We start from the raw sequence: 25428 nt of genomic DNA on the forward strand, positions 1-25428 counted from the left end.
GGAATGTCTCTTTATTTCATGTTACTTGCCACTACAGTTTGAGAAATGGGAATTTAACAAAATGAGTAAAATATAAATATTGCTGGTCCAAGTATTTGCAGCCCATTACAAACCCCTGCCACAGCAATACATTTTCTTCTTCTGTTTGAGCTCTCTCACTCTAGCTTTGTCCTCTCTCTCCCATTCAGTCTGTTTCTCATGCTCTCCCAGATAGAGACGGTAGAAACGAAAGGATCCCCCAGCAAAGGGGTTGAAGCAATACGTGTGCAAAGTTGATCTTGGAAAACCAGGAAGACGTGAAATGAAAATAAAAATAAAAAAATAAATCCCAAACAGGTCTTTTTATTTAACATAAGGCCAAAGAAGCTATCAGGCGTTGCTGAATACTGTCCACTAACTGTACAAAATATTGACTGCATGCCTCGCAAACACCAAAGATCCGCTGGAATGCCATAGAAATAAATAACTTCCGCTATAAACACATGAAAACATATCCAACTGTTATCTCTTTAAACATATTGTAAATAAAAAAATTACCAGTACTTCTACACAATAAATATTAAGAAACCATTGACATAGTTGAAATGCACTCATATAAATTAACAACTTTAATTACATCAGCCAAACAGACATTGGTTAAAGAACTGCATGTAGTATGCAAAAAAAAAAAAAAAAAAACCAAAATAAAAACAAACAAACAAACAACATCAACCACAGAACATAAAAAGTTTTAAAACAAAACAGGCTTCAGATTATCTTGGCTTTCATAATTATATTTTTCTTTTAAAGAAAAATATCAACCCATTGTCAATGCACTGTTTTTCAAAGCATTTAAATAGAGGGTAAAACCCACTGGAAATTAATACAGAAAAAATGATTCACTTTATGCATAAAAAATAAATAATAATATAGCTGAGACATGTGGTTTGCTTCTGCTCTTGAAGATGTGAACAGCTTCTAAGCATTCATTTTCTCTGACCCATACAACAGCTTCTCAATGATAAAGGGTTTAATTTAAACGCATACAATGTCCACCCCCAAACCTTCTGCCCACATCTACAAGTTTCGTTTATTGTGTAGGTTTTCAGGGTGACTAAGTTTTTGTCTACACTGAAAAGGAAAGTTGCCAAAAGGCCCACAGGAAATCATTTTTTCAAGTGAACATGATAATTTGAATCTATGCTTAATACAACTGAGCATTTGCGTTCTCTGTTTTTAGAGTCACCTTGAGGCCCAATGCCACGGGGGTGAGAAAACATTCATTTGCTCGACCTAAGAGGAGAATGCAGATACTCTCCTTGAAAAAGGAGTGTGGAATCAATCTTAAATAAATATGAAATTGGTTGGTCTTCAGGGACAAGAAAAATCTCAACTCAGTGTGCTGAAATTCACCTTACTTTTGGGGGCAAAAAGTAGAAAATGTCAATCCAACCTACAAAATATTTATCATTCTTAAAAGACATTTGGGGACAAATGCTTTTCAGAGCTTTTAAGATTGGCGTGGGTGGATTTTTAGGAGCCTAGAGATTAGGCCTAGAGAAAAAGTAGAGAGATGCTAAGAGCAGATAGAGCCACCCTGTTTCAAGGAAAACATACTATGAAGAACCCAATACGTAGAATTTAAAAGCTTTTTCTTTTGGCCTCATGCTGCTACTTAAAAGTGTTGTTGTTTACAAGGCTGCGCATCTTCCAAGATTATTAAAGATAGTAGCAATTTATAATTCTATTTCAAGGCCACATACATTTAATGAAATAAGGCTAAAGTTTGTGGATGAGACAAACTCAATCATTTAACTTAATTTAAATTACATCATCCCTTTAAAACATTGTCATATGGAATTTCTTTCTAATTACTGCGGCCACTAATCAAACCCCATTTTATCCTCAATATGGTGAGAACTTAAAGGGCTTGCAAAGACGGCATACACATTTGAGATGAATGGAATGACCAAGAGGTCTCAGCTGTCTGTTTAACCTCTTGTTTTCGCCATCGCCCTCGCCATCTCTGCCATTGCACAGTGAAGTAAGAGTTGGCTCTCCACGCTATTTTCATAGATTCCACTATCAGTTCCGGTACCAAATCGGAGGCAGTTCAAAAGGCCCTCAAAGGTCTTCCTAAAAATTAGTAAAGTTGAACATGGCTGTCTACACCTCTCCTTAAAACTTTCCTCGCCACACCCACCTTCCCCATCTGCGTGATTTCCTGGTCAATGGCTAAGAGCGAGGAAGTAAGTACCAATTTCGCATGCTCTCCCTTCCATACTTAATTAGAATCCACTCTCAGGCAGTACATGTTGCATGTCCTGCATGAGAAAGTGTGGACCTCTAGAATGTAGTAAGTAAATCTGCCAGGTGATGACGTTGACGTGATTTGCCTACGTACAGCCTATTCCGAGTACTGATTTAATATATTTTTCAAGAAGAGCTAAACCACATTTTGCAGTGTTTGGTTTCTCACTGATATTTTATTTTCCTACAATTAATTTTTTTAAAAATCCACAAATCGACATAGGGCTGAAAGCTTCACTATTTTACAAAATACTAATAAATAATTTTCTCCAATTACTAGAACTTTTTTCCAATTTTTGCAAACTTCCAACACGTCAGTAAAAATAAGGCTCTGTATTTTAAAAAGCACATAAATGAATAACTTATTAGCTGTTCAAGGCAAGCTAAATACCGTGGAATAAATTAGTAAAAATTCAGCTTTAAGCATGTACTTTGATATTTATAAAACAAAGTTTTTTTTTTCCTTTTTGCATCTGAATCGATACATACAAGCTTATACATCAAGAGTTTTGGCTGTAAATTAAAATATTATGGATTTTTACTAGTGTTACCATCCCCACCTCCTAATTGTTCTCTTCTTTACTCCCACTCTCTTAACACCTTCCCCCAAATTATTTATCTTTAACTGGTGACAACAACATTATTTAGCCCAGCCGAGCAGGTAATATTTCTTGAAACCAGGCCTTAATCATAAAAAAAAAAATGCACCCAACTCTTATATTCTGGCCTAAAGATTAAATTTTTTTCTGAAGAAGCTTCTGATTTAAGATTGACTCCAATAGATAATAAATATAAGTTGCCAAAAAAAAAAAATCAGCCTAGACCTTTGATGAACATGAGTTTCCTGTTTTCCTTGCAGGAAATAACTTGCAGGATGGGGGTGGGGGACAAGAAAAACGAGGGAATTGGAACCCTGGACATTGAAAGAGGGTCTTGCTGAATATTCACTAGAATTCCCAAGCTTTTTCTCATCCAAGTTTTTGAAATGTGCCCACCTAGTTCAGAGTAAAAGCAAAAACTATAGCCTATCCTTCTTAAAAATACTGTGTTTTGCACACAAACATTCATTGCTTTAAGAACATTAAAAATGACAGCCTGAAGTGCTTAAAATGTGTCTGGACATGATGCGATACATGTATATATACACACAGATATGCATATGCACAAGCAATGTATATATACACATACAAGCACATAGCGCTCCATGAATTCGATTGAACTTGATATCCAACAGTGTACAACTACTGTACATCCAGTATGAAATGTCCTGTTTCATGGATGTCAAAGGAGTCAAAAACCAAACTTTTCAGGTCTTTTAAGCCTGAACACAATCCCCCCTACTCATCCTTGAATGCCAACCCCTGACTCATTGATGGTGAATGATACCAACCACAGACAGACTGTCTAAAGGCTCACACAAATGTCTTTGGTGTATGTGTCTATTTTTTAAGGTACAAAATAATAATAATAATTATAATTATAATAATAAAAATAGCTATTTTGTGTGCTGTAGCAGTTCTTTTATAGCTCACATTAAGTGCAGCTCTTTAACCCCCCCACCCCCACCCAAAGAAAATACTTGTTAAATAAGGATTAGACAGGTCAAACACCATTGTAGTGCAAATAGTAAACGATAAAAAAAAAAAATTTACAAAATATAGAAATGTTTGGATCCAACAGATGGACAAACATATTCCTTTCAAGTATCTCTCCTTGAAGAAAATAAAAATTAATCAGGTTACTTCCAATACAAAAAAAGTCTCTCTTTTTGTTCTCTCTCAGGTAAACAGTTTCAAACCTATTAGGTTGCATAGTTCTAAGATCATAAGCACCTTAACGAAATGTAACTTGGTATTCTTTTTTCCTTGATCTTTCACTCTTCCCATTCTTGTTCTCAATTTTTCTATGTTGGGTTTTGTTCTGTTGCGAGAGTGGTGCAGAAAAAAGAAAGTGTGACCACCTGCACACTATTGTTCTTTGACTAGGATGCGTATGTATGTGCTGTGTGGAAATGCCTCTGTGTGTCGTGTGGGGTATCTGTGTGTGTGTCTGCGAGTGTGTGTGTGGTATGTGTATCTGTGTGTGTCTGTGTGTGTGTGTGCATGGGCTGATAGACACAGAGAGAGGGTCACACAGACATACCTTACGACCTGGGTAACTGGGTGGGAAAGTGCCTGTGACTGGCCCTTTCAAACTCATGGCTTTCTAGATGCTATTTGGGTTGTGCTAGCCCACATTGCTGCAGACTAGACAAGTTGACTTCGAGGCTCACACTGAAAGGGAACTGAAAAGGAGAGGACAATACTCCCATTTAAGCAATCGATGTCACCACTTTGATGTCGGAAGAAATGAAGGGTACACCATTCCCGCTTTCCCTCCCAATTCCCGTCTCCTTCGTGGCTTCATCTCTGAGCCCTGGCTAAGGAATTTCTCCACATCTTCCTTCATCTGTTTCAGGTTTTGCTTTTAGTTTATTTATTTTTTTTAATTTATATTTTTCTGATTGCTTAACTCAGAAATCTTAAAAATTTCTTCATTTTGCCATTGTCTTCTCTGGACAACTCTTGCTCCCTTCCCCCCGGGCCAGGCACTCTATGAGCACCCACACTCCTCCACTATCATGTTCTGAATGTCCTTTTTGATGATGTTTTGCCCATCATCATAGTACAACATGGACATAGGTCTCAGCTTGGTGGGCACACAGCACGACTTGAGGTTGGCGAAGGGGTTATGACCCCGCAAGCGGTATTGGTTGATGACCGTCGAGTGAAAGGACAGCGAAGACCCCGAGGTGCCTGCTATATGGCTTGGGCACTCACCCTCGCAGTAGTTGGCGTGGTAGCCAGAGGGAGCGATGATCCAGTCATTCCAGCCAATGTCCTTGAAACTAACAAAGAACTGTTTCTTACAGCAGATGTTGACCTTGCCGTCACACTCCAGGCCGCGCCGCCTCCGGCGATGAGGGTGATCTTCAGACTGCCTGGCCTGCAGCATGAGGAAAGGTCTGTGGGACTGCTCCTTCTCCTCGTCAACCCCTGCCCCTGCTTCTCCTCCGTCCTTCTTCTTCCCCTCCCCCTCCTCTTCCTTCTTCTTCTTCTTCCCCAGGAGGACAAGGCTGGCACCGGTCTCATGACACTGATCACAGGCAATCCGAATATCCAGGGAGCTCTTGCCCTGGTCCAGCAACCGCTGGATGCTGCTGGAGACAGGGAAGATGTGCCAGGTGCTCTTCCGAGCATCCACCACCTTCTCCGATATCAACTGTTCACTCCTCTCCTCCATTAAGTCCGCTTCCTCGGCCTCCTCCCTCGTGTCCGAGCTGCCCTGCGGGTGCTTCTGCTGCTGCAAGAGACGGATGGTGACTTTGGACCTGGTCCTGTTGGCCTTGGGGACTTTGAGGAAGAGCCAGACTTCTGCACGCTCCACCACCGACAGGTCACTGCCTTCTTTGGAAATCTCAAAGTGCAGCGTCTTCCTGGCTGTGCCTGAAGACGAAACACAGCACAAGAGAGAGCAGGAACACTCGTTAGTTCTGGTGTCTGTGGCCAGTCGCTCATTTCAGGCAAGACCACCTCGAGCAGGGGTCAGCAAATCATGACCCACGGCCCGTAAGAATGGTTTTGACATTTTTAAATGGTTGGAGAACAGCAGTATTTTGTGACACGGGAAAATTCTACGAAATTTAAACTTCAGCGCCCGTAAAGTTTTATTGGACCGCAGCTATGCTCATTTCTTTATAGGTTGTCTATGGCTGCTTTTGCACCAGAACGTGTAGCTGAGTAGCTGGGACACACTGTTTGGCCCACAAAGCTTAAAATATTTACTCTCTGGCCCTTTCCAGAGAAAGTTTGTCAATTCTCATATAAGAGGGCCTAGATCTTAGTGTATCTGGGGGCCTATGGATCTGTGTCTCTTGACTAACTGTTTAATCTCCGTGTCACCTTCTATAAAGTGAGAATGACATAGTGACCTTTGACCCATTATCCCACAGGTTTGGAAAGATCAAATGGGATAATATAAATGAAAACACATTGTAAGCTCTAGCAAGCCACAGAAATATTATTATTCCCACACAAATATGCAAACATCCCCGCCGTGTAAGTCTGTGTGGAGTGTACCCACCAAGCTCGCTTCCTCCTCCCTTGCCACATCTTGCTTCACTCCCTCATCATTATTGTCCCGGGTCACTGCAATAGCTTTTCTTTTCTCTGCCTCTCCAGCACGGAGCCAGGCCCCTCGCCAAACATTTCTCCCTTAAGCAGGTAAAGGAATCTTTCCCAAAGGCAGATCTGATCGCATCACTCCTTGTTTACAGTCCTTTACTGAGTCCCTACCACCCTCAGGATAAAACAGAAACTGCCCAGGACTCTGGGCTCTGCCTGCATTGCTCCCACCTTCAACACCAGCTCTCGCCCAGGGCCCCATTCTCTGTGGTCCAGCCACATGGTGTTTGCTTGATCTCATGAGCATCCCATCCACTCTGTCGCCTCCAGGCAGTGACACGTGCAGTTCTTTCTGCGGAGAACACTCCCGCTCCCAACACACCACCCTCAGTGGCTGCCCTTAATAAGCTTTCAGTTTCCAGATGGGACAACACCGTTCCTCTAGGAGCTTTCCCTCACATCTTCGCTCCCACCCTCCCACCAGTCTAGTTTAGGACGTTTAGTTTAATTGAGGTCCTATCTGTCTCATTCGCTGTTATAGCACAGTGTTTAGCAGAAAGTAGGCAATGCCTTGATTCCTTTTTAACAAATGGAGGCATCCTTAGCATTGAGCTATCTTAGATTAAGAGATTTACCACCTATCTCTACATCCCCCATTTTTGCCTCCTTCCCTTCTGAATGCAGCTTCATGAGCCTCAATTATAGCAACTGCTTCTAATAGAGAGAAAACCCCTATAGTGGTAGGGCAGTTGGATTCTGTGACCACTCAGTTCTTGCCTAACTCTAAAATTAGAAAGTCATCTATTTCCTTCTCTTTTTTCCTGTCCTTCTCTCCATAAGCACTGGTACGTTTATTCATGCAACATTTACTGTTTGGAGCGGGTGTCCACACTAGAATTCTTTGATTGAGCAAGTATTTTCCCCCACTTCCCCTTTTACCCCTTGGTAGGACATGAAACATGCCTTCTTTACATGACCACCTCCCGCGTGTCCCTGCTTACAACTGCCCAGCGTCCACGATCCCTTGAACAAATCTGAGAACAATCTTAAAGAAGTTCATCTTAGAACTCACAACTCCCCAGGAGGGTCTCCCCGCCTGGATTTCTATAGCTAACGGAAATCCAGCCCTACTTCTCACTCTCAGCCCTGAGATGTTTACGGTACTATAAATTTTAGGCACAGTTTCAAGTTCTCTGCAGCAGAAGGCAGGATTTTCTGTGCATTGCGCACTGTGGATTCTGTTCTTAATTTAACACACGCTGCACACTGTGATTATGATAGTGGTAAATTCACTGAGGCCAGGGCCAAGAAGGGCGGCATATGTAAATGAAAGGATCTCTGGCATCTTTGTACCAACTTGCTAGGACGCTGGTCAAGATGGTGGTGGCAGTGGTGGGGGAAGGTCCTTTGACTCTGACCTCCAGTCTCTGGCAGGAGTTGAAATGAATAATAAAGCTGGGTTTAGGATTTGATCGCCAGAGCAGGGAGCAGTTAGAGGGGGAAACTGTCTTTTTTAAGGGAGCATGATGACTTTTTTTCAAAATGTGAATCCAGTATTCCACTTTGCTAAAAATTGGTGCATTTTTTGTTATTTGTTTTTTAAGAAAGCAAAGGAGGAGAAGACTCCAGGAAGGAAAGCTTAATCACCTAAATCTGAAAAAATACTCAGCAGATTTTAAGTGGTAGGGTCCTTCCAAGACCAGAGGACAGGCCGCCCCCCCCGGAAGCCACCGGAGCCCTGAGAACCGGCCTGGAGGAGCCTGCAGGCTGCCTGGGCGTGGGCACACCCGCCCTGCCCCGCGGAGAATGTTAACAAGCTGCCTGCTGCTCGCCCTTCTGCCTCGATGCAGGCCAGCTTCTGAAACCCTAAACCGCACAGGGTGCCACTCTAAAGACAGAGAGATAGTAGCTGCTAAATTAGAGAAGCCAGGGGGCATGAGGTTGTGTTTTGTTTTTCTAGGAAAGCATGTGAAACTGGAGAATCTGACTCGTCCCCAGGATGGGAAAGCTCTCTGGGTTTCAGGTAACTCATTCCCACAGGCTCTGCTCTGCTTTTACCGAGGCTTGATGGACGGGAGGGGCTGAGGGTGAAGGTAGATGGTCTTTGGGTAAAGAGAGGGTCCAGATGGCAGTGTGGACCCGCACACATTGGCTTTTCCCTGAATAAAGTCCAGCGAAGTCTACAGATGGGGGGGGGGGGGGGAGGAGAATTAACTGGCCCACTTGAACATGCAAATTGCTTTTGTAGGTCCAGCGAGGCCCAAGCCACTTGCTTCCAGTAACAGCCTGCAGGACAGCCCCTCATTTCACAAGAGCAGGTTTCTAATGCACGATGTAGCCCCACCCCTTCTTCTCAGGCAGCTGTACTTGGAAGCAAATGATTTAGTGCTCCTGAGAGAGGATTGTACAAAGAGAGTACTCATTAGAGGGGCTCAATCTGTCAGGTGCTGTTATGTTAGGATCAGAGAGTCATCATAAAATGACTTTCATCCCGGTCCTGGCTGATAATTAACTGCATGGCATCACCCGCGTACCGTGGAGGGGCACAGCGCTGATTTATACATCGGTTTAATTATCTGAGCTGAAAGACTGTTGCCTGTATTCGCATCCATTGCCTGCCTGCAGTCTCTCTCCCCCATATTTCTGACATTTGGATTTTCCCCCTACTAATTGACATGCCTGTCGCCTCCTTCTCCTGGTGTCCATTTCTGGAACTGCTATTTGTATATTGCATGATATTTTATCAGGGAAAAATAAAATAAAACTGAGAGCCAATTTCATGAAAATGCTGTTGCCATAATGCTCAGGAGAACAGGGGGAAGAGAGAGATTCAAGCCTTCCTAATGTCTACCTTACATGCAGGTACATTTTAAAAGTTCTATTGTATTCTGACTTATTAAGCAGTGCATATTTTTTCTTTTACATTCAGCTTTCATTGCAGAAGGGGGTGGGGAAAATGAGACAGCTTGAAGCTGAGATGGAATTAATATTTAACAGAGATCTAGGTTTCAGAAAGACCTTACAACCCTAAATTTCTTAGGTATGAACAATATAACAATTCACTTGATTATATTCCCTTTACCTGCATTTTATCTGAGAGAGATGGCTAAACTGCTAAGAGAGATTGCTATGCTTTTAGGATGCTCTAATCTTCAAATGTCTATGCATAACGATTGAAAAAATGGAAGGAGGTTGCCTAAGGCTGAAGCGTTTAGGATCAATTACTAATCAGTTTCAGATTAGGCTTAAACATCTCCTGCTTCAAAATCCTGCAATGGAAGCCTTCCCATAATGCTTTGTGAGCAGGTACAGCGTTAGTTCATACAGGTGTGCACTGGGTTCCTACGATTAGTACCCATCTAACTAGATATAGCTGGTGGCTTTGCTAACCTTTCATTACTTACTCTCTGATAATATTCTTTTCATCCTCTGTGCTATTTTTTCCCTCCCGAGGCTTGTGAGCAAAGCTTGCATCACAGCCTGCTTTGCCTGAGTAATTCACTAAGAAAGTCCCACGCAAACCCATGTGGGTGATTATATTTCATCACTTAACCTCTATGAGCTCGGTGGACACATACCCAAGGGAGAGGAAAAAACTGCATGAAAATGGGCAGGAGGGATAAATGTTGCACCTTACAGGGCGCACTTTTGCAATGCCGGGCGGGATGGACTGAACAGAGGAATGGGAAAGGGAAGCTGGACGTAAAACCACCTGAAGGCACATTTTCCTTCGCTTTCAGAATTTTTCAAACATTTTGAATAACACAATCACGAAGGCAGGCGTGCCAAGGGTTAAGCAGCCAAGCCCCTGCAGTTCCCTTCCTCCACACCAGTATGCAAAATGCTGCTCATCCCCAAGTCCAGCATCTCAGGTTGGTGGGCGTTGGAGCACTTCCAATGAACTAAGCAATATACACACGCAGTGTTTTGTTTTTGTTTTGTTCTGTTTTCTCACCAGGGTCCTGCTTAACGCACACTGCCCTTCTACATGCGGATAATAGTTATGTCTCTAACCTGAATGTGGGAAGCCTTGTTGTTTACAGAGAATTTTAACTCACTGTGGGGGGGAAAGCCTCGCTGCAAAATGCGGCTGTTACTTTAATTTTCCATTCTTCGCCAAGGTTTCACTGTGCCTAGATGCGGCATAGTCACCGGTAGGAGCGTGCACAGCTACCATTTACAGCATGTATGTTCTCAGAAGCACTGACTTTGCGTCTGGACTGTTTCCAGGAGTTTCTGCAGAAGGCAGCAAGTGGGGTCTTAAAGATTATGCCTCCTTTAACCTCCAGTAGAGGGTCTTGCCTGCAGTGGAACTACAGGTTTGGCCATAAATCATCTTGATTGATTTTTTTTAGCTTTAATATCTTTCTTAAGATCTGCTATTGAATTGTAAGTGCTTGGCCTCATTTGTGCATCTTCCATTTAAAGGGGGATGAAAAAGAAGGTTAAATATTTAGAGAGAAAGGGGTTTTAGGTGCCTAAAAGTAGAAAAAATTCTGAAGGTTCAACCCACAGAATTTCAGAGACTTCTTCCAACGTGCCTGAGAGCTTTGACACTTTTGATTTTGGGTCTAGGAAGGAGTCGAGTATGAAGAATTCCGAACCATAGTTAAGAGATCGTGCTCGAGTGCATTGTAGCAGAAGAGGGGCCAAGACAAATATGTGTTTCCCCAAAAAGTGCCTGGGATGGTATTATTCCCAGCTCTCCGAGTATTAAAACTGAATTTCTACCCTGACACCTCCCCACCCCCATTCCAATACACCTACTTCACACGCCCAAATCACTAAGCACCTCTTTGCACATCTTCTCTCCACCGTCTCTTCACACTCTCAGTTCGGAAACAAACGCATTCTCCGAAGCTGGACACCATGTTCCCCCAAGGCGTTAAATAAATAGCCTTTTTCCTCCCTGTTTGAAGTCAGTCGTCATTTCTCGCTGGTGAGAAGCGTAGATAAGACAGGCAAACTAGGCAACAAAGTCAGGGGAGACGGAAGACGTGTTTGCAAAAGCCCAGGCGGCCGTGTTAGGGAGAGATGTGCGAGCACATCAGTATTGCTCATGATTCATGGTCACATTTCTCCACGCTCTGCTTTGTTTGCTTCTGAAATTTATCATTCCTCTGTCTTCCGTAGAGCTCCGGAACATTCACATGCCTCACCAGAATTCCCACTTCCTTTCCTTCTGTCTCATTTAATGTATTACAGGTAGTCACGTTCCTCCCATCCCATGAAACCCTAACTTTTTCTGGAGGATGAGAGGAAGCAGGAGGTAACTGATAATCACCGAGATTAGGGCGCTACGGACTGTGGGCTTCCAGTAGGTGAAACTGCGTTTCCCTAGGAGATTAACTGGTAAGGAGCAAAAGCCTTTGGAATGCGCCCTCTTGTGGCCGATCATTTCCCATTATTCAGAGAAGAAAGCGTGTGACCCCTACAGGCACCCTTCAGCGAGGGGTAATTCGCAGGCAAGTGCAGAAAATTGGCATGGAACGGTGGGAGTCAACTCCAGTCTGAGATGGCTTTCTCGGGGTGAGGGAAAATAGTCATGCAAGCAAGCCTTCTTAGACGCCTGTTTGGGAAGCATACATTTCTAACTCAAATCTTCCGTGACTAGAATCCTCCAAGAGGGGAGATTTACGTGTTACTTTCAACACCACCTAGGCTACGTGAGCATTTTCCATTTCTTGGTGTTTCACTTGTCTTTCTTTCCCTATCCTTTCTTGATCAAGTGCTATCAGTTGCTACGTTAACTACCATAATCAGTACATAAATTTGACAGCATATGGAAACATGATAACATATTGTTATTGTACATTGCCTAGCTATTATCACATATCAAAATAATATAATATGTAGCAGTTAAGAAGGCCACTGATTTTTGGCTTCACTGACAGTGACAATGATAGTTGGCTTGGCTCTATACATCCCTTCTTCTTTTTCTTTAAGGTCTTAAGGTAAACACAGAGGATTCTGTGCCAGCCTTGGTGAGCAATCTTGGGTGACATCCATAAAAAGAAAATCATTTTTATTTGTTGGAATAAATTTCAGAAAGCCTGAGAGTGATTCCTCACTGCTTAGTCAATAACAACTCATATCTGTCTTACAATATGGGGCACTTTCCACCTGAGCACAATGGGACAAGCTCAGTTCAAAGAGTTCTAGGCACTTGGGCTTTTGCGGTCCCTCAGCTGCTGGGCCATGTCTTGGCTTTATTTAACCATTAAGGAGAATTGAGGCAAAAATGAAAAAATGCGTCCTCCAAATTAAGGAATCTCGCCGTTGAAAGGTGCATCTATGGGTACACATCTGTGGCATGCCTGCGGGTGACACTGAGTGACTAGATTGTACGTTGTACACAATAGTTTGTAAAGAAAAGAAAAATGAATGCCCTTTGCTAGTCTCCAGAAATTTTGTCATTTGATGTAGTTTGAATATTATTAAAGTTGAATTATTCCAAAAGCAACAAAACATTTTCCTATATTCACTACAATCATTCAGATGATAAATCTCTTTCCTGGGTTAGCAAAATACTCACATGGCACTCTACTTGGAGAGTAGATCGTCTGTATAGCACTGACTACATCTGTGAAATCACAGTAAATCAACTTGAGGTGAATGTATGAAACTTCTCAGCTGAGAAAAATAAGCAAGTGTAATAAGCCTTTTCTAAGAAGCCAGCAGCTCACCCAAAGTCAAGTTGTAAACTCAACCAGGAGGAGTTTTCCATTACAAACCTTAAACTTTAGTCAGTGTGTGTGAGTCAAATTAATCACCTTTTTAAAAAGCGGCTCAATCTCTTTCAAACTAAACGCCTAATGGAAAAGTGAAAAAAGGACAAGATTTCGTATAACTGAGAAAAAGACTGGCACTGAGAGGAAGGCCATAAGTAAGAAAGAATGTAAAAGGTCAAATTCTTTCACTGCAAAATCTCTCAATGCCAGGAGAATGATCTTCTACACAAGTCAGATAAGGCAGAAAGAGGGCCAGATTGCTAGCATCAGCGTATATTAAAAGCGATCAAAAGCTTGGGTACACTTAGTTATATGATGCGGGTAGAGCCAATTGAGTATGAGCTGCAATTAAGGCCATCAAGTGTGGCAACTGGTATATAAAAACCTATACAGGGTCCCTGGCAGCAGGGCAGGACATGGAGCAATCCCCTGGACCACTGGAATCCATTTCCCGCACAGAACCCAATGTCACTAGGCACTTGCTCTCCTACCTTGCCACGAGGAAAGATTGGATGGCAACTTGCAAACTCCAACCTGACTTTTTTCCTCAATAAGCTTCAAGAGATAAAGTCATAATTATCATGCTCATTGGGGCTGCATCAAGAAAGAGTTTTAGAGAAAGAAAGGAAGACCTTCTTTAAAAGAAAGAAGCTTCTGGCGAGAGAGTCAGGAAGCTCGCAGGACACCAGGACTCCTCCAGGGGGAAGCCAGGAAGCCAGCAGGCTATCTGCTCCCCCAAAAGGATGCCCAGGTCTTGCATGGTTTTCTCGAAAACAGAACATCTGAGTCAACAGGTTTTCAGGATTGGAAATTCTGAGTGTTGCCTTAATTGTTTATACTTCTGCGGCAAACTTTTAAACAGAAATGCTGGGAGTCCCTGCACATACTTTACTGGCCATATGCTCTACCAAACAAAACAATGGCATTCCTTTCAAATGGATTTGGCAAGGGATACAATTCTTTAGCCTGGCATTACCATGAAAGTAACATGGTATTAACACATCTGTGCGCCTGGGCGTGCATGGGCTTGCAGGCATGCAAAAGGGTCCACGTCCCATAAATGGCTCCACGTCTACAGCCTGCACTTTTGACAGCTATCTCCTACTCAGCAACAGGTTAGTGGGGGCCCGAGCCAAGGATTGATTAGAATCTATTTATTAAAGTTCTTCCTCTTAAGGATTGAGTGAGAGTTCAGCGTAGTATCTGAGAGCACTTTGTCAAGGTTGCATTCCTTGGCAGAGAGCTCTTAGTAACTTTACAGAGAACAAAACTCTTTTTTTTCCTTCGGTTCCAAGAGCAAAAGTCAGAGTTCCAAAAGTGACTGCTGCTTCAATGTCAACTGTCCCCCAAAGTCACTCTTTACTGCCTAGAATGTGATGCCTGTGCTCTTACAGAGAGTGTTTCTAAAGGTAAAAAGGACTGTCACTAATAAATATGCCCTGCTTTGCTGATGTGGCCCCTCATTGGACTTTTAAAAGGAAGGTTTGTTTTAAGAATGACTTCATCCATGCCATTCCACCCCGATCCCGCACTCTGCCCCCCCCCCAACAATAAAAACTTTGGATGGGGTCCGGAAGCCTCCTCTGCTCCCCCAGCACCCAAAAATGCCCCGGCTTTCATCCGGCTGCTCAGATCTGGTTTCACAGGCAGGGCGAGGGAGCCTCTCACAGACCGGCTTCCAGCTTCAGATTGGCCCCAGAGCCTCCTCCGGAGGGACCGTCTGAGTTCAGCAAGTGTAAGCTAGCCATCTCCAGCCAGGGCTCCGCTGAGAATCCCATTTCTGTGAAGCCCTCTCCCCTCCCCTCCGTCAGTCCTCCACCATCACCTAACCACTAATGACCTTCCCAGGCAGTTTGCAGCTGGAAGGAGAAGTTCCTCCTAGGACTGTCAAAGAAACACATCCCCACCCCACCCCCAATGCCAGCACCAACCTGATTCCGCGAACGTGATGATCTCTGAGGTCTGCTCCATAAGTTCATTCATTTCTGCCCTCCTGCCGATGTCATCCTCTATCTCCACATACCCGTTCTCCCCCACTTTGCCCACATGAAGCTTTCTGATAGCGTTCAGAAGCGCCGCCTTGGGCACAGGCTGGGTGACATCGGGTCTCTTCTTCAAGTGCAGCATGTTTAAAATGTGCTTCTTGACGGCCTCCACCATCTCCGGCTGAGCGTTGGGTACATCCTTTGGGAGGGTGGCCAGCGCACAGGACGGGCAGTCGGGGGCTGCGCTGTGCCCCTCGGATCCTGGGGTGGGGGAACTCTTCACTATAATCCAGCAACTCGCCAACAAAAATCCTCTCAGCCAAAGCAAGGGCATCCTGGCAGCAAAAGTTGTTGTGATTGCCTTTTTAAAAGGCCCTGCTTTTCCTCCCCCCCTCACGCACAGGTTTGGTTTTTTTTTTTTTTTTTGGTGTTTTTTTTTTTTTTTCCTTCTCCTCTTCAGCAAATTCTCTGGAACAAGAACAAAAAGTTTTCTGTGAAGTTTTGTTTGCAGGTTCCCTCTCTGAATGCAGTCAGGGCTGTAGGTTTGTGGCTGTCAGGCAGGAGAGTTCTGACTGTCTCCGAGTAAGAGAGAAGGAGGGAGGGAGGGAGGGAGAGAGGGAGGGAGGGAGGGAGGGAGGGAGAGACAAGGAGAGGGGGAGACAGACAGAGACAGAGAGAGGATGGGAGGGAGGGAGAGACAGGGAGAGAGGAGAGAGGGGGAGAGAAGAGTGAGGGAGAGAAGGGGGAGAGGGAGGGAGGGAGAGAGGGAAAGGGAGAGAGTGAGTGAGGGAGAGAGAGAGAGAGAGAGAGAGAGAGAGAGAACGATTGGCCCTAAGTGAGTGAGTGAATGGGAGAGGGAGGGAGTTCGTCTGTGAGTAAAGGCTGTGATTAGGAAGGGGAGGGACAGCCCGTTTTCTGACAGGCTGCCTTCCTTCTGTTCCCTCACACACACCTCTCTTCGAATATCAGCATTCTCGGGAGTTCTACTTTCCCTTCTGAAAGAAATTCTCCTAATTTTGTTCGACTTCCTTTTCTCTCTCTCTCTCTCTCTCTCTCTCTCTGCCCAGTCCCCTGGCTTCACCTTCTTCCTCTTTCAGAGGAGAAAGAAAACGCCAAAGAAAGGCACTGTCTCAGTCCACAGGGATGGCTGGATGGAAACAGTCTGCCCCCATCACCCCTCCTCCCTACCTAGCCACAGCCCCCGGGGACCAAACGTCCACCGGCCTGTCAGGTGGGGCTCAGGGTGCCGAGGGGTCAGCAGCCAGGTAGGGGAGGTCGGGAAGAGGGGTGAGGGGCCACCACGCTGCTGGGGCCGGCCAGTTAATCGTTTGGGCCTGAGGGAATCCTGGAGATCTGCCGGGTCCCCATTCATTCCTATTGAAAGGGTCAGGGTCGTCACCACTGGCTGGAGATCTGAGCGGAGGGCCACAGAACTTTTGTTTGGGGTCACATAATACGCTCTACTTTTCCAACTGCAAAAGGCAGCGGGGCACTGAGAGATCCACATGCAGGCAGGGAGCCTTTTCCAGGCTCGCGTCCTAGGAAGCTGTGTCCCCTCGCCTCAGCCACCGCCCCCTTCTGCCCTGCACACACGCACTCGAAATTACAGCCTACCACCGCCGGCCCTGACTTCACAGAGCAAATGCAAAATTCATTTGGCCTTTCCCACATTATTTTATACAAACAGTGCGCTCCTGTGACTTGAATAACTGGTCCTATGGGAAAAGAATCTCTAAAATATATTGGCAAATTATTTTCTCTGTCATGTGGTCGTTTTTTCAGCCTGCCCCCTACCCCATCCCGGACCAGTGCGTTCATGGACTGGCCCCTTTAATGGCTTCTTTTTCCCTCAAAGGAACAGCACAGATGAAATCATCGTGGATTTCACTGTTCACAGAAAAAGAAAAATGTGAATTTTTAAACAATGTCTCTCTGAGGTTTTTTTACTTCCCCGCCCCCCAGCCCCCTTTTTCATTTTCTGTCTTATTGCTTTTATCTTGCAAAAGTATCTTTAAGAGGTCCATCTGTTAAAGCTTTCCTTCCTTCTCGGTTTCTTTCCCACACATAAGCGCTCAGTTTCTGTAGATACAGTCAGCTTATATCTGACACCTAGTGTGTTCAGAGCATTATAGTCAAGCAATGCAGTCTGGGTGGAAAAAGTGAATAAATTTCATCACTGCAAGCACAAGGTCCGGGGGCAAGGGGAGGAGGGTGAGAAAATTGTGACACTAGTTAAAATTACAGTTTGCACAGGTAACAAAGCTTTTCTGAACTGGATACACTGACCTGTTTCCCAAAACAATCACTTGCAAGACTTTCTCTGTTACAAACTATCTATCACCTTCCGGGTTTCACCTCCAGGAACATCAATTACTCTGCTATGATTGTCAAGACTTTGTTAACATTCACTAAAAAGTCTAATTCTTTTTAGTGGGGGATGGTGAGAGAGAATGGGGAAGGGGGCGTTTGCATTACAATTGTTTAATAAAACATCTTTGAAATAGAATACTTAGCGTAATCTACCTATTTGGCGTCACATATACAGTGCCCAAAGCATTTTGTAGTCCAATTAAGTTTTACAAGAGAGTCTGAAATAGAACTAAAAGTTTAATGACTCCTAACAACTCAAGCCCTCACAGCAGCATTTAGAAAGTGCAACTTATCAATATTTGGATTCTCTCTGTGTGTGACTATGTGTGTTTCCCCTGAATTTACTGTTTATGAATGTGACTCTTAAAAAATAGCTTTCTCTTTGGCGTATGTACTCATATATATGTGCTGAATGGGTTGTATAAACACAATCTATTTGCATGCTTTCCCATTAAAAGCTATATTAACCTGCCTGAATAATATAAAAAGGTACAAACCGCAAAGTGCATGGAAGTGCCAATAAGTTATAAAATTCCTTCTAACCATTCTGACTCTGAATGTGTGGATAGCTCATAAGTAAGAGTTAAAAAAGATTACCTCTCCGGTCCTCTCTCTTGCCCCAGCAGACTCTTGTATCATGTGGTTAGGAGCCGTCTGAGTTCCTCCTCATGGTATTGGCACTGTGAAGTTTTATACTGTACTACTTATTTGTACACTCACACATTGGTACCACTCAAACAGAGGAGGGCTGGGGCTTTGTTTGCGATTGGTTAGAATCAGCATGACATCAGCAGATGACTGGTTTTTCCAGTGTGAGCCATATTTCATAATTCATTATCTAATGGAAAGCCTTTCTTGGCTGCTGTGACACTGGGTGATCACTGAGCCAGTTAAACCTCTGACTGACTCGATTACCTTTTAGAAAAACATCGGAATCCAACAGCTATATCTCAGCGTATGCAACTTCCAACTTTTCTTTGACTTCTCGCACACACACTTCTCATTATATTCAGGGTCAGTTTTATGTCTTCACATAAAACATCTGTTACTTCATGAAGTTGCCTCTATTTACAAAGTATTTTATTGTTTCTTACAGGCAAGAAAATTCACAGGGCTCTTTATAGAGATTCTAATTTTACTTTTTAAAATAAGATATTTCATTCAGAAAAAAAAAAAAACAGGAAAATACACATACCTATATGATAATGGTCTCCCCTCCCCTGACTTACACTATTATTTTTACATCTTGAAACTGAATGCCTGCTTCATAAATCATTTATCACCAAGAACTTCGGAAATAGTCATTCTCTGCAAGTGAACTTTATATGTATCTTTCCCAGGGCTTTAGAATCCCAATCTAACTAGCAAAAAAAAATAATAATAATAAAAAAATTCTCATACAACATTCTTCTTTATCAGAACTTCAAGTCCTATGTTTTTAAAATTGTTACAAATATAACATGAGATTAATGAAATAAAAAACGTTCATTGAAATACGGGTTAAGTTGGTCAGGGTTTTTTGGGGTGGGGGGTTGGGGAGTCTTAGCAAGTCTGGGAAACAGCACGGGAGGAAGGAATCTTCAGACAAGAATGGTGGAGAAGGGTTGTTTCAAGGAACATAGCTGGGTACTCATGACAAGTGGAATAAAATGTGCAAAATTGGGAGCTAATGAAAGCCATCTGACCAGATATGTTGTTTTGTATGCAGGACTTAACATGCATAAAATAAACTTTTCACTGTGCCCACAAGCAAAATATAAAGGCTCTGGCCTCTTTCTCCAGGAGCAGTTGAAGCAGGTTCCTGTAGGACACCAGAAGTTTTCTGTGTCAGAGGGTTTGCCTTGGCTGAACACAGAGAAAGTGAAGATGCTGAGCTGTATATTGGGGTGGTGGGTGGGGGGAGGTGTTCTAAGATCTGCATATGTAGGAATGAAGAAGAAAATAAAATCATTAGGTTGTAGGGGAACAGAGGGAAGCTGAGAAGGGAAGGAAAGACAGAAACACGGTCAGTGTTGCTTAACTCTAGCACAGCCCAGCACTTTAGAATTGGATGGACTCGAACACTTTAGAAGCAAGGAACTTGCCACCACCCTCTGTGAGGAGAGCTGCTGCAAGAGCAATGACCCGCAGGGCAGCTAAACCACCCCTCCCCCACGCAGGAACGCTGAGGTCCTGCAGGTACCACCGCGGTCACGAGCTTTGGGGCACACAACGAACCCGAATCACATTCTGCTTCCACTGCTTACCAACCCTGTCACCTTGGGCCTCAGTGTTCTCGTCTATAAAGTGGGATCTACCATACTCAACTGCAGGGAAGCATGTGCTCAGAAAACGAGGGGAGGTTATTTCAGAGAGGCACGGTGGCTCTTTCTAAACATTTGTGTCACAGGAATCTGCAGCACCCTCACTGCAGGAGCCCCCCTATATGTGTGACTCAGACCGCGTTGGCCATCGGATGCTAACAGACTGCCCACCTGCCAGGTCAGCCCACCAGCTGTGATGTCATTCTCTACCTGAATCCCCAACCTCCAACCTCGGAGCTGAGTCCCACTGGAAATGCCTCCTCACTCAGTGGAAATGAAGGTGGGGGTGGTAGAGGAAGCAGGCGGGTTAAAATAACTTCTGTCGAATATTCTGGACTGGGAATGATTTTTTTCCCTGCCGAACTCCAGGGCCCAGGGGTACCCTGGTCAGCCCAGCTCCGGACGAGCATCTCCTCTTCCTTCCTCGCTTTGGTTTCTCTTTCACTTCCAGCCCCCTCCCCCGCAGCTTCCCCACGCCCGGGCCCTGCGGCCCCGCTGCTCGGCCTGCTACTGTACCTTGAGCAACACCTGCTGGCAGCTCCCGGGGATCACGCCGGAACGCGGCCGCCGCTCGAGCCCGGCTCTCGGGGCTGGAGTCAGGGCCAAGCCATCCGGAGCGGCCGCCTCTATTTTTACCCCGAGCACCAGCAAGGGCAACTTCTTTTAAAAGCAGCTCTTGATTTTTCCCCCCTTTTGGCAGCTAAAGAATTCAGAGAGGGGGAAAAAAAATCACTGTTCAGTGAGTGCAGCTGGAAATCTCTCAACCTAGCCCTCAGTGCCAGGGCTGCAAGCACAGCCAATGTCAGGGACCAGGACGGGGACCTGCGGGCTGGCTCTAGGGCGGACAGAGGCGCGCCAGGAGCGCTAACGCCCCGCGAGCTGTCCCCCTTCTGACTGTGGAGCTGGGTCCTACCAGCGACTGCGCTAGCACAGTGGCCCGCTGCCACCGCGTTTTTCACCTAGTGCAGGCGGCCTGATTTACTGGCTACTTCACAAAGCTCCCGAATACTCGCTGGAGCATTTGCATGGCTCTCTTCTCGCCTCGAGGAGCAGCCCCTGGAGAACCCGGTGGAGCAGCTTGTTGCGAGAAGGAGCCGGCAGGGAAACTGTGATACCTTATTTTACTGTAATTGCAAAAGGCACGATGTGCCAGAGATTTATATTTAGAAGTTGTATGTTTCTACTTTTATGTAAATGGAGCAATTAGGGCCTGTCTTGCTGCTGCTAACGCCAGTGCTTGTGCCTTGCTGGGGAGCTGGTGTTTTCAATCACAATTAGTGAGCTGGTCAAAAAACAAAGTTCGTTTAAGGATAAGAGCTCAGCGGTACAGGCAGGGGAGAGACCAGCGTCCCTGTGCCTCCCTGTGGCCGAGGTGACACACACCTTAGGGCACGGCTAACCTGTGGTGGTGTTTACCCGGGGGGCGGCAGCTGTCCCTTTACAAAGTTGGCATAGATGGGGAGGCAAGAATGTTCATTTTTCTTCTCAGGCAAACCGTATGTCCTTCGGCTCCCATCCATGCTATTAATTGGTCTCTTTGCTCAGTGCTCCTGGAACAAGGAAACAGGCCTAGAAAGGGGGCTGTTTTTCATGGCTCTGTTATTTTAGCTGCAGCACACGCATCACTGTTATTCAGTGAAACGTACACGCCAGGAGACGTGAACACCCCAAGCAGGTGACTGGGAAGTTGTCATCTGATTCAGCTGAAATGGCACGAGACTGGAGGTTCGGAGCACGGACTAGGCTGCTGACGACTCAGGGTGTTTCAGTTTCTTCCTATGAAAAAATCTGTTTCCAAAAAAGCCTGATTTCTGGTTCATCCCGTCTGGGAAGCCGAACATAAAACGTGACTGGAGAGCAATCAAAAGGCCCCGAGGTGTTCTCAGCAGCGGATATGTTATTCTGGGCTCAAGGCACGAAAACCTTGCCTCGGTGGGGGCAGTGACTCCCTCCCTCACTTGGCAGCTGGGAATCCAGAAAACGTGGGCAGGCTCAGAGTGATATTTGCTGCAGCGAGATTTCGGGAGTCTCTTCCAATGGTTTAGATTGAATACGGGCTTGGCAAACCCTGTCTGTTTCCTGGACAGCCAGAGCCTGCCCATCGCCTCGGCAGTAGGTTAGGTAGAGACATTTGGGACAAAGAAGGATGAGCATTTCACATTCATAATTGAACTAGGAAGCTATTTACTCCTAAGTTCAATCAATGAATGAATACAGCTAAAGAGAGAGGGAAAGGGAAAACATTAAAATCCCTCCAGAATTTGTTCAAAAAGAACAGGGTCAGAAATAGTCAATCCCAAACTCTACTCCTAAACTTCCCATCTCTCTCAGGACCGCCAGAATATCCCACAAGGCCTTGTGCTCCATGTGAGGGCTCTGCGTTCAGAGTGTTTGGAAATGCCTCGTCGGAACCAACGGAACCCAGATGCTAGAACTAAAATGATTAGGGAAAGAAAAGAACGGCCCCAGGAAGTAAACTGTCACCCTTTATTCTAGAGCAGTGGTTCTCAGCTGGGCTGTTTTTGCTCCCAGGAGACACTGGCAATGTCTGAAGACATTTTTGCTTGGCGTAACTGGGAGGGGAGGTGCTCCTGGCATCCAGTGGGTAGAGGCCAGGGATGCTGCTAAACAGCCGACGATGCTCAAGACAACCCCCAGGACAGAAAAATTACCTGGCCAAAATGTTAATTGTTTTGCAGCTGAGAAACCCCGATTTAGAGTTATAATTTTAAAGTTTTGCCTAATTCCCTTCCCATCCGTGCTCCAAGGGACCATAGCAACTATGCGAAGTATTAATAATGCAAGTGATTCTGCATCCTTCTGTGTCTTGTGCCTCCTGCTTAATGGAGGCCCGCACCACACAGCAGATACCGACACAGGAGGAGTACCTCTCGGGCAATGTTCTCATCCCAACCAACTTTCCAGTGTGGCCTTAATCCATTTCCTGCTGGCTCTGTGTTCTAACCAAAAGCAGAATCTTGGTGACCGGCAACAAAATGAAATGAGCTGACCCACACCCAAGTTGTTAGGAGGCAAACAGACTCACGGAAAAGAGTAAGTGAATAAAGACTTGAGTTACTCATTTTAGCAATGCAGTGTCTGATAAATCCACACAACAGAGAATTCCCTGAAGTAAAACTCACAAAGGTGAGATTACCATGCCTCTCTCGCAGAGCAAACAAATACGATGTAGCTTGATTTTATTTGTTTAATACCTTAAGGGAATGACACACAATCAATATCCAAGGAGAGAAATGGAGTGCTACGCTAACTCCTAATGTTTCTTCCAAGCGAGATTTGATTCTCCAAACTTCCTCTTGAAGAAGAAATGGTATGACTATTCAAGGAAGGCTATGCTCTCCCGTGAGCCCTGGCGGAACTATTGTGACAGTTCCCACATCATGGAAAATAATAATAATAACCCACGAATATTGGTGAAACCTACAAAAGGGAATTTGCCTGGATCAAACTAGCTTAGATGTGAAATGCCGTTCTCCCAAGGACGAGGCCAGCTTCCTCAGCTCATCACTTAGACCCTGTGACGTGGATAATCCAGAAAGGAGAGGGTTGGTGAAGGATTGTTTTAAGATGAGGAGAGCCAGGAGAGGAATGTCTTAGACACTCCGACGCCCTCTCATCAACTCCAACATGTGAATCACAGTGTCCTCAGGTAAATGCTCATTTTGGAACCCAAGGCCTCAATCAACTTCCAAATGATTCAGAAATGCCTGGATTTCTTCCCAAGAAGTGTCCATTTAGTACTTGTGAAAAACTCAATCGAGAGAGAGAAATGATCATTTACAACCTCCATAGAAAAAGGTACACTGAAGAAAAGGCAACCCAACACTAACTCAGACAATAAATATGCCCTCAAAGTCCTTCCTGACCACGTATACTTTGAGATTGTTTATCATAACTCAGTTCTAATCCAGTCAGGAAACGTCTGCTACCGCGGTTGATCTCCGTATTGCCCCAGAAGATTATGAAAAATACTCACAAGAGAACGTATAACAGATTGCTGTAATCGTTTCTCTCACCTGGATCCCCTCGGGTAATACGTTTCATGTTGCTGACTTGAGAATATATAGGTTTAGCGTATAGATTCCTTGAGACTGATAAGAGCAGAAACCTCAATTCTAATCCGGTTTCGCCTGTCCACAAAGATGCCCCCACAACCTGTTCCCAAATTGCCGCCGCGGAGGGGAAGACACAGAAAAGGCTGGGGGCAGTCCTGTGTGTATTTTCTTATCAGTGTGTTGTTGCCACTCTCATGTGCTGATAGAAAGAGTCCAAAGGTTCTGCCCCTCTGTCGGAGTGCCTCCGAGGTTCGTCGGGGCCGGCATGACAGAGTCCTGTTGTTCCCGGCACTGTGTACTTTCCTGTACACTGACAGTGCGCTCTGGCAGTGGCTCAGCTGGGTTAGTAAATATTTCCAGGTGCCCCGTTCTAAATTTAGGAAGGTCAAGTTTACAAAGGTGAAATAGCAGGCAGGACCTCTGTTAGTCTTTATCAGCTTGGAAAAGAAAACTGTCATTAAGCACAACATTCTGAGACTTTAACAGGAACCCACTGGATTCCATGACTAATGTTAAACTTTCCAAAAATAACTTATGGCCGTAGTCTCTTTTCTTGATACTCACTGAGTTCCTCTTTAAAGATGAGATGGAATGATGAAGGAAGGAGGAACCATTATATTAGAAAGAAAAAAGCTTCAGAAGACTTCTCTCCCAAAGGCCAGGGGTTAATGAACAGAGGCAGAAAACCAATCCTGTGATTTTGGCCAACTCCAACATCATTTAACTACGCAATGAGAATAGTTAAAATGGTGCTCCCTCTAGAAAAGAGTTTACCCAGTAAGTTCCCCAAATTTCAAGAAGCTTTTGTTTTATTAGATGTTGTTAGCTTCATGTTAGTCACAGGGAGAAAAAAAATGCCCACATCCACACGCACGACTAAATGTAGTCAGTTTGCTCAGCTGCTGCTGACGTCACTGCTGCCCACTAGGAGTGAGTTACTGTAATAATCCCCCTTTTATTAATCATAGGCTGGAGGAAGCAGAAAGTGGGTGACATCATTAGGCAAAGGACTGGCTAACTCATGCTCCAATTTACTCAGCTTTATTATAACATTTCTCAAGTGTCATATGAAAGCGATTACCATTTCACACTTTCCCCTCTGAGCAATCCTCCCTAACCTTCAATTCAAACTCCCATAGAAAAGCTTAGCTTTCAGATGGAGGCGCATAAAGGCCAAATCTCACTAAGGGTCCTTGTCCCAAGAAGGAAAGTCCTCCTTGGAACAGCTTCTTCCTGGGCTTGAGATGGAGGCAGTTTCTAGAACCAAAGCATCTCAAATGACTCTCGGTTTACTCTGGCCCTGGTGGCATCTGACTGGAGAGGACAGCTGTCGTGAAGAAGACCCAAATGATCTGAGTGGATGCATCTACCCATCGCCTCTTGGGTCCCCAACGGCACAGGCTCTGTACCCCAGGCTTCTGAAACGTGAAAACTCCATTTGAAGACCTGCTGGAGGGTAGTGAGGTGCGTGCATCCTGCAGCTGGACTGCCTGGGTTTAAATTCAGCATTC

The 25428-nt window shown here is 44.7% G+C and overlaps 1 protein-coding gene across 4 annotated transcripts; it reads right to left on the bottom strand.

The window, feature by feature from the left end:
- Positions 1 to 322: 322 nt before the first annotated feature.
- On the bottom strand, positions 323 to 24102 carry INHBA (inhibin subunit beta A). 4 transcript variants are annotated; one of them, XM_070264149.1, is made up of 4 exons: positions 23879 to 24102; positions 20358 to 20541; positions 15115 to 15636; positions 2942 to 5774 (listed from the first exon to the last, which is right to left on the bottom strand). In XM_070264149.1, exons 3-4 carry the CDS (start codon positions 15500 to 15502, stop codon positions 4882 to 4884), a joined length of 1281 nt encoding a protein of 426 aa, XP_070120250.1. In that variant the 5' UTR covers positions 15503 to 15636; positions 20358 to 20541; positions 23879 to 24102; the 3' UTR covers positions 2942 to 4881.
- Between the last annotated feature and the right edge of the window lie 1326 nt (positions 24103 to 25428).

This window comes from Equus caballus, chromosome 4 (assembly GCF_041296265.1).
Source record: "Equus caballus isolate H_3958 breed thoroughbred chromosome 4, TB-T2T, whole genome shotgun sequence".
Taxonomy (NCBI): Eukaryota; Metazoa; Chordata; class Mammalia; order Perissodactyla; family Equidae; genus Equus; species Equus caballus.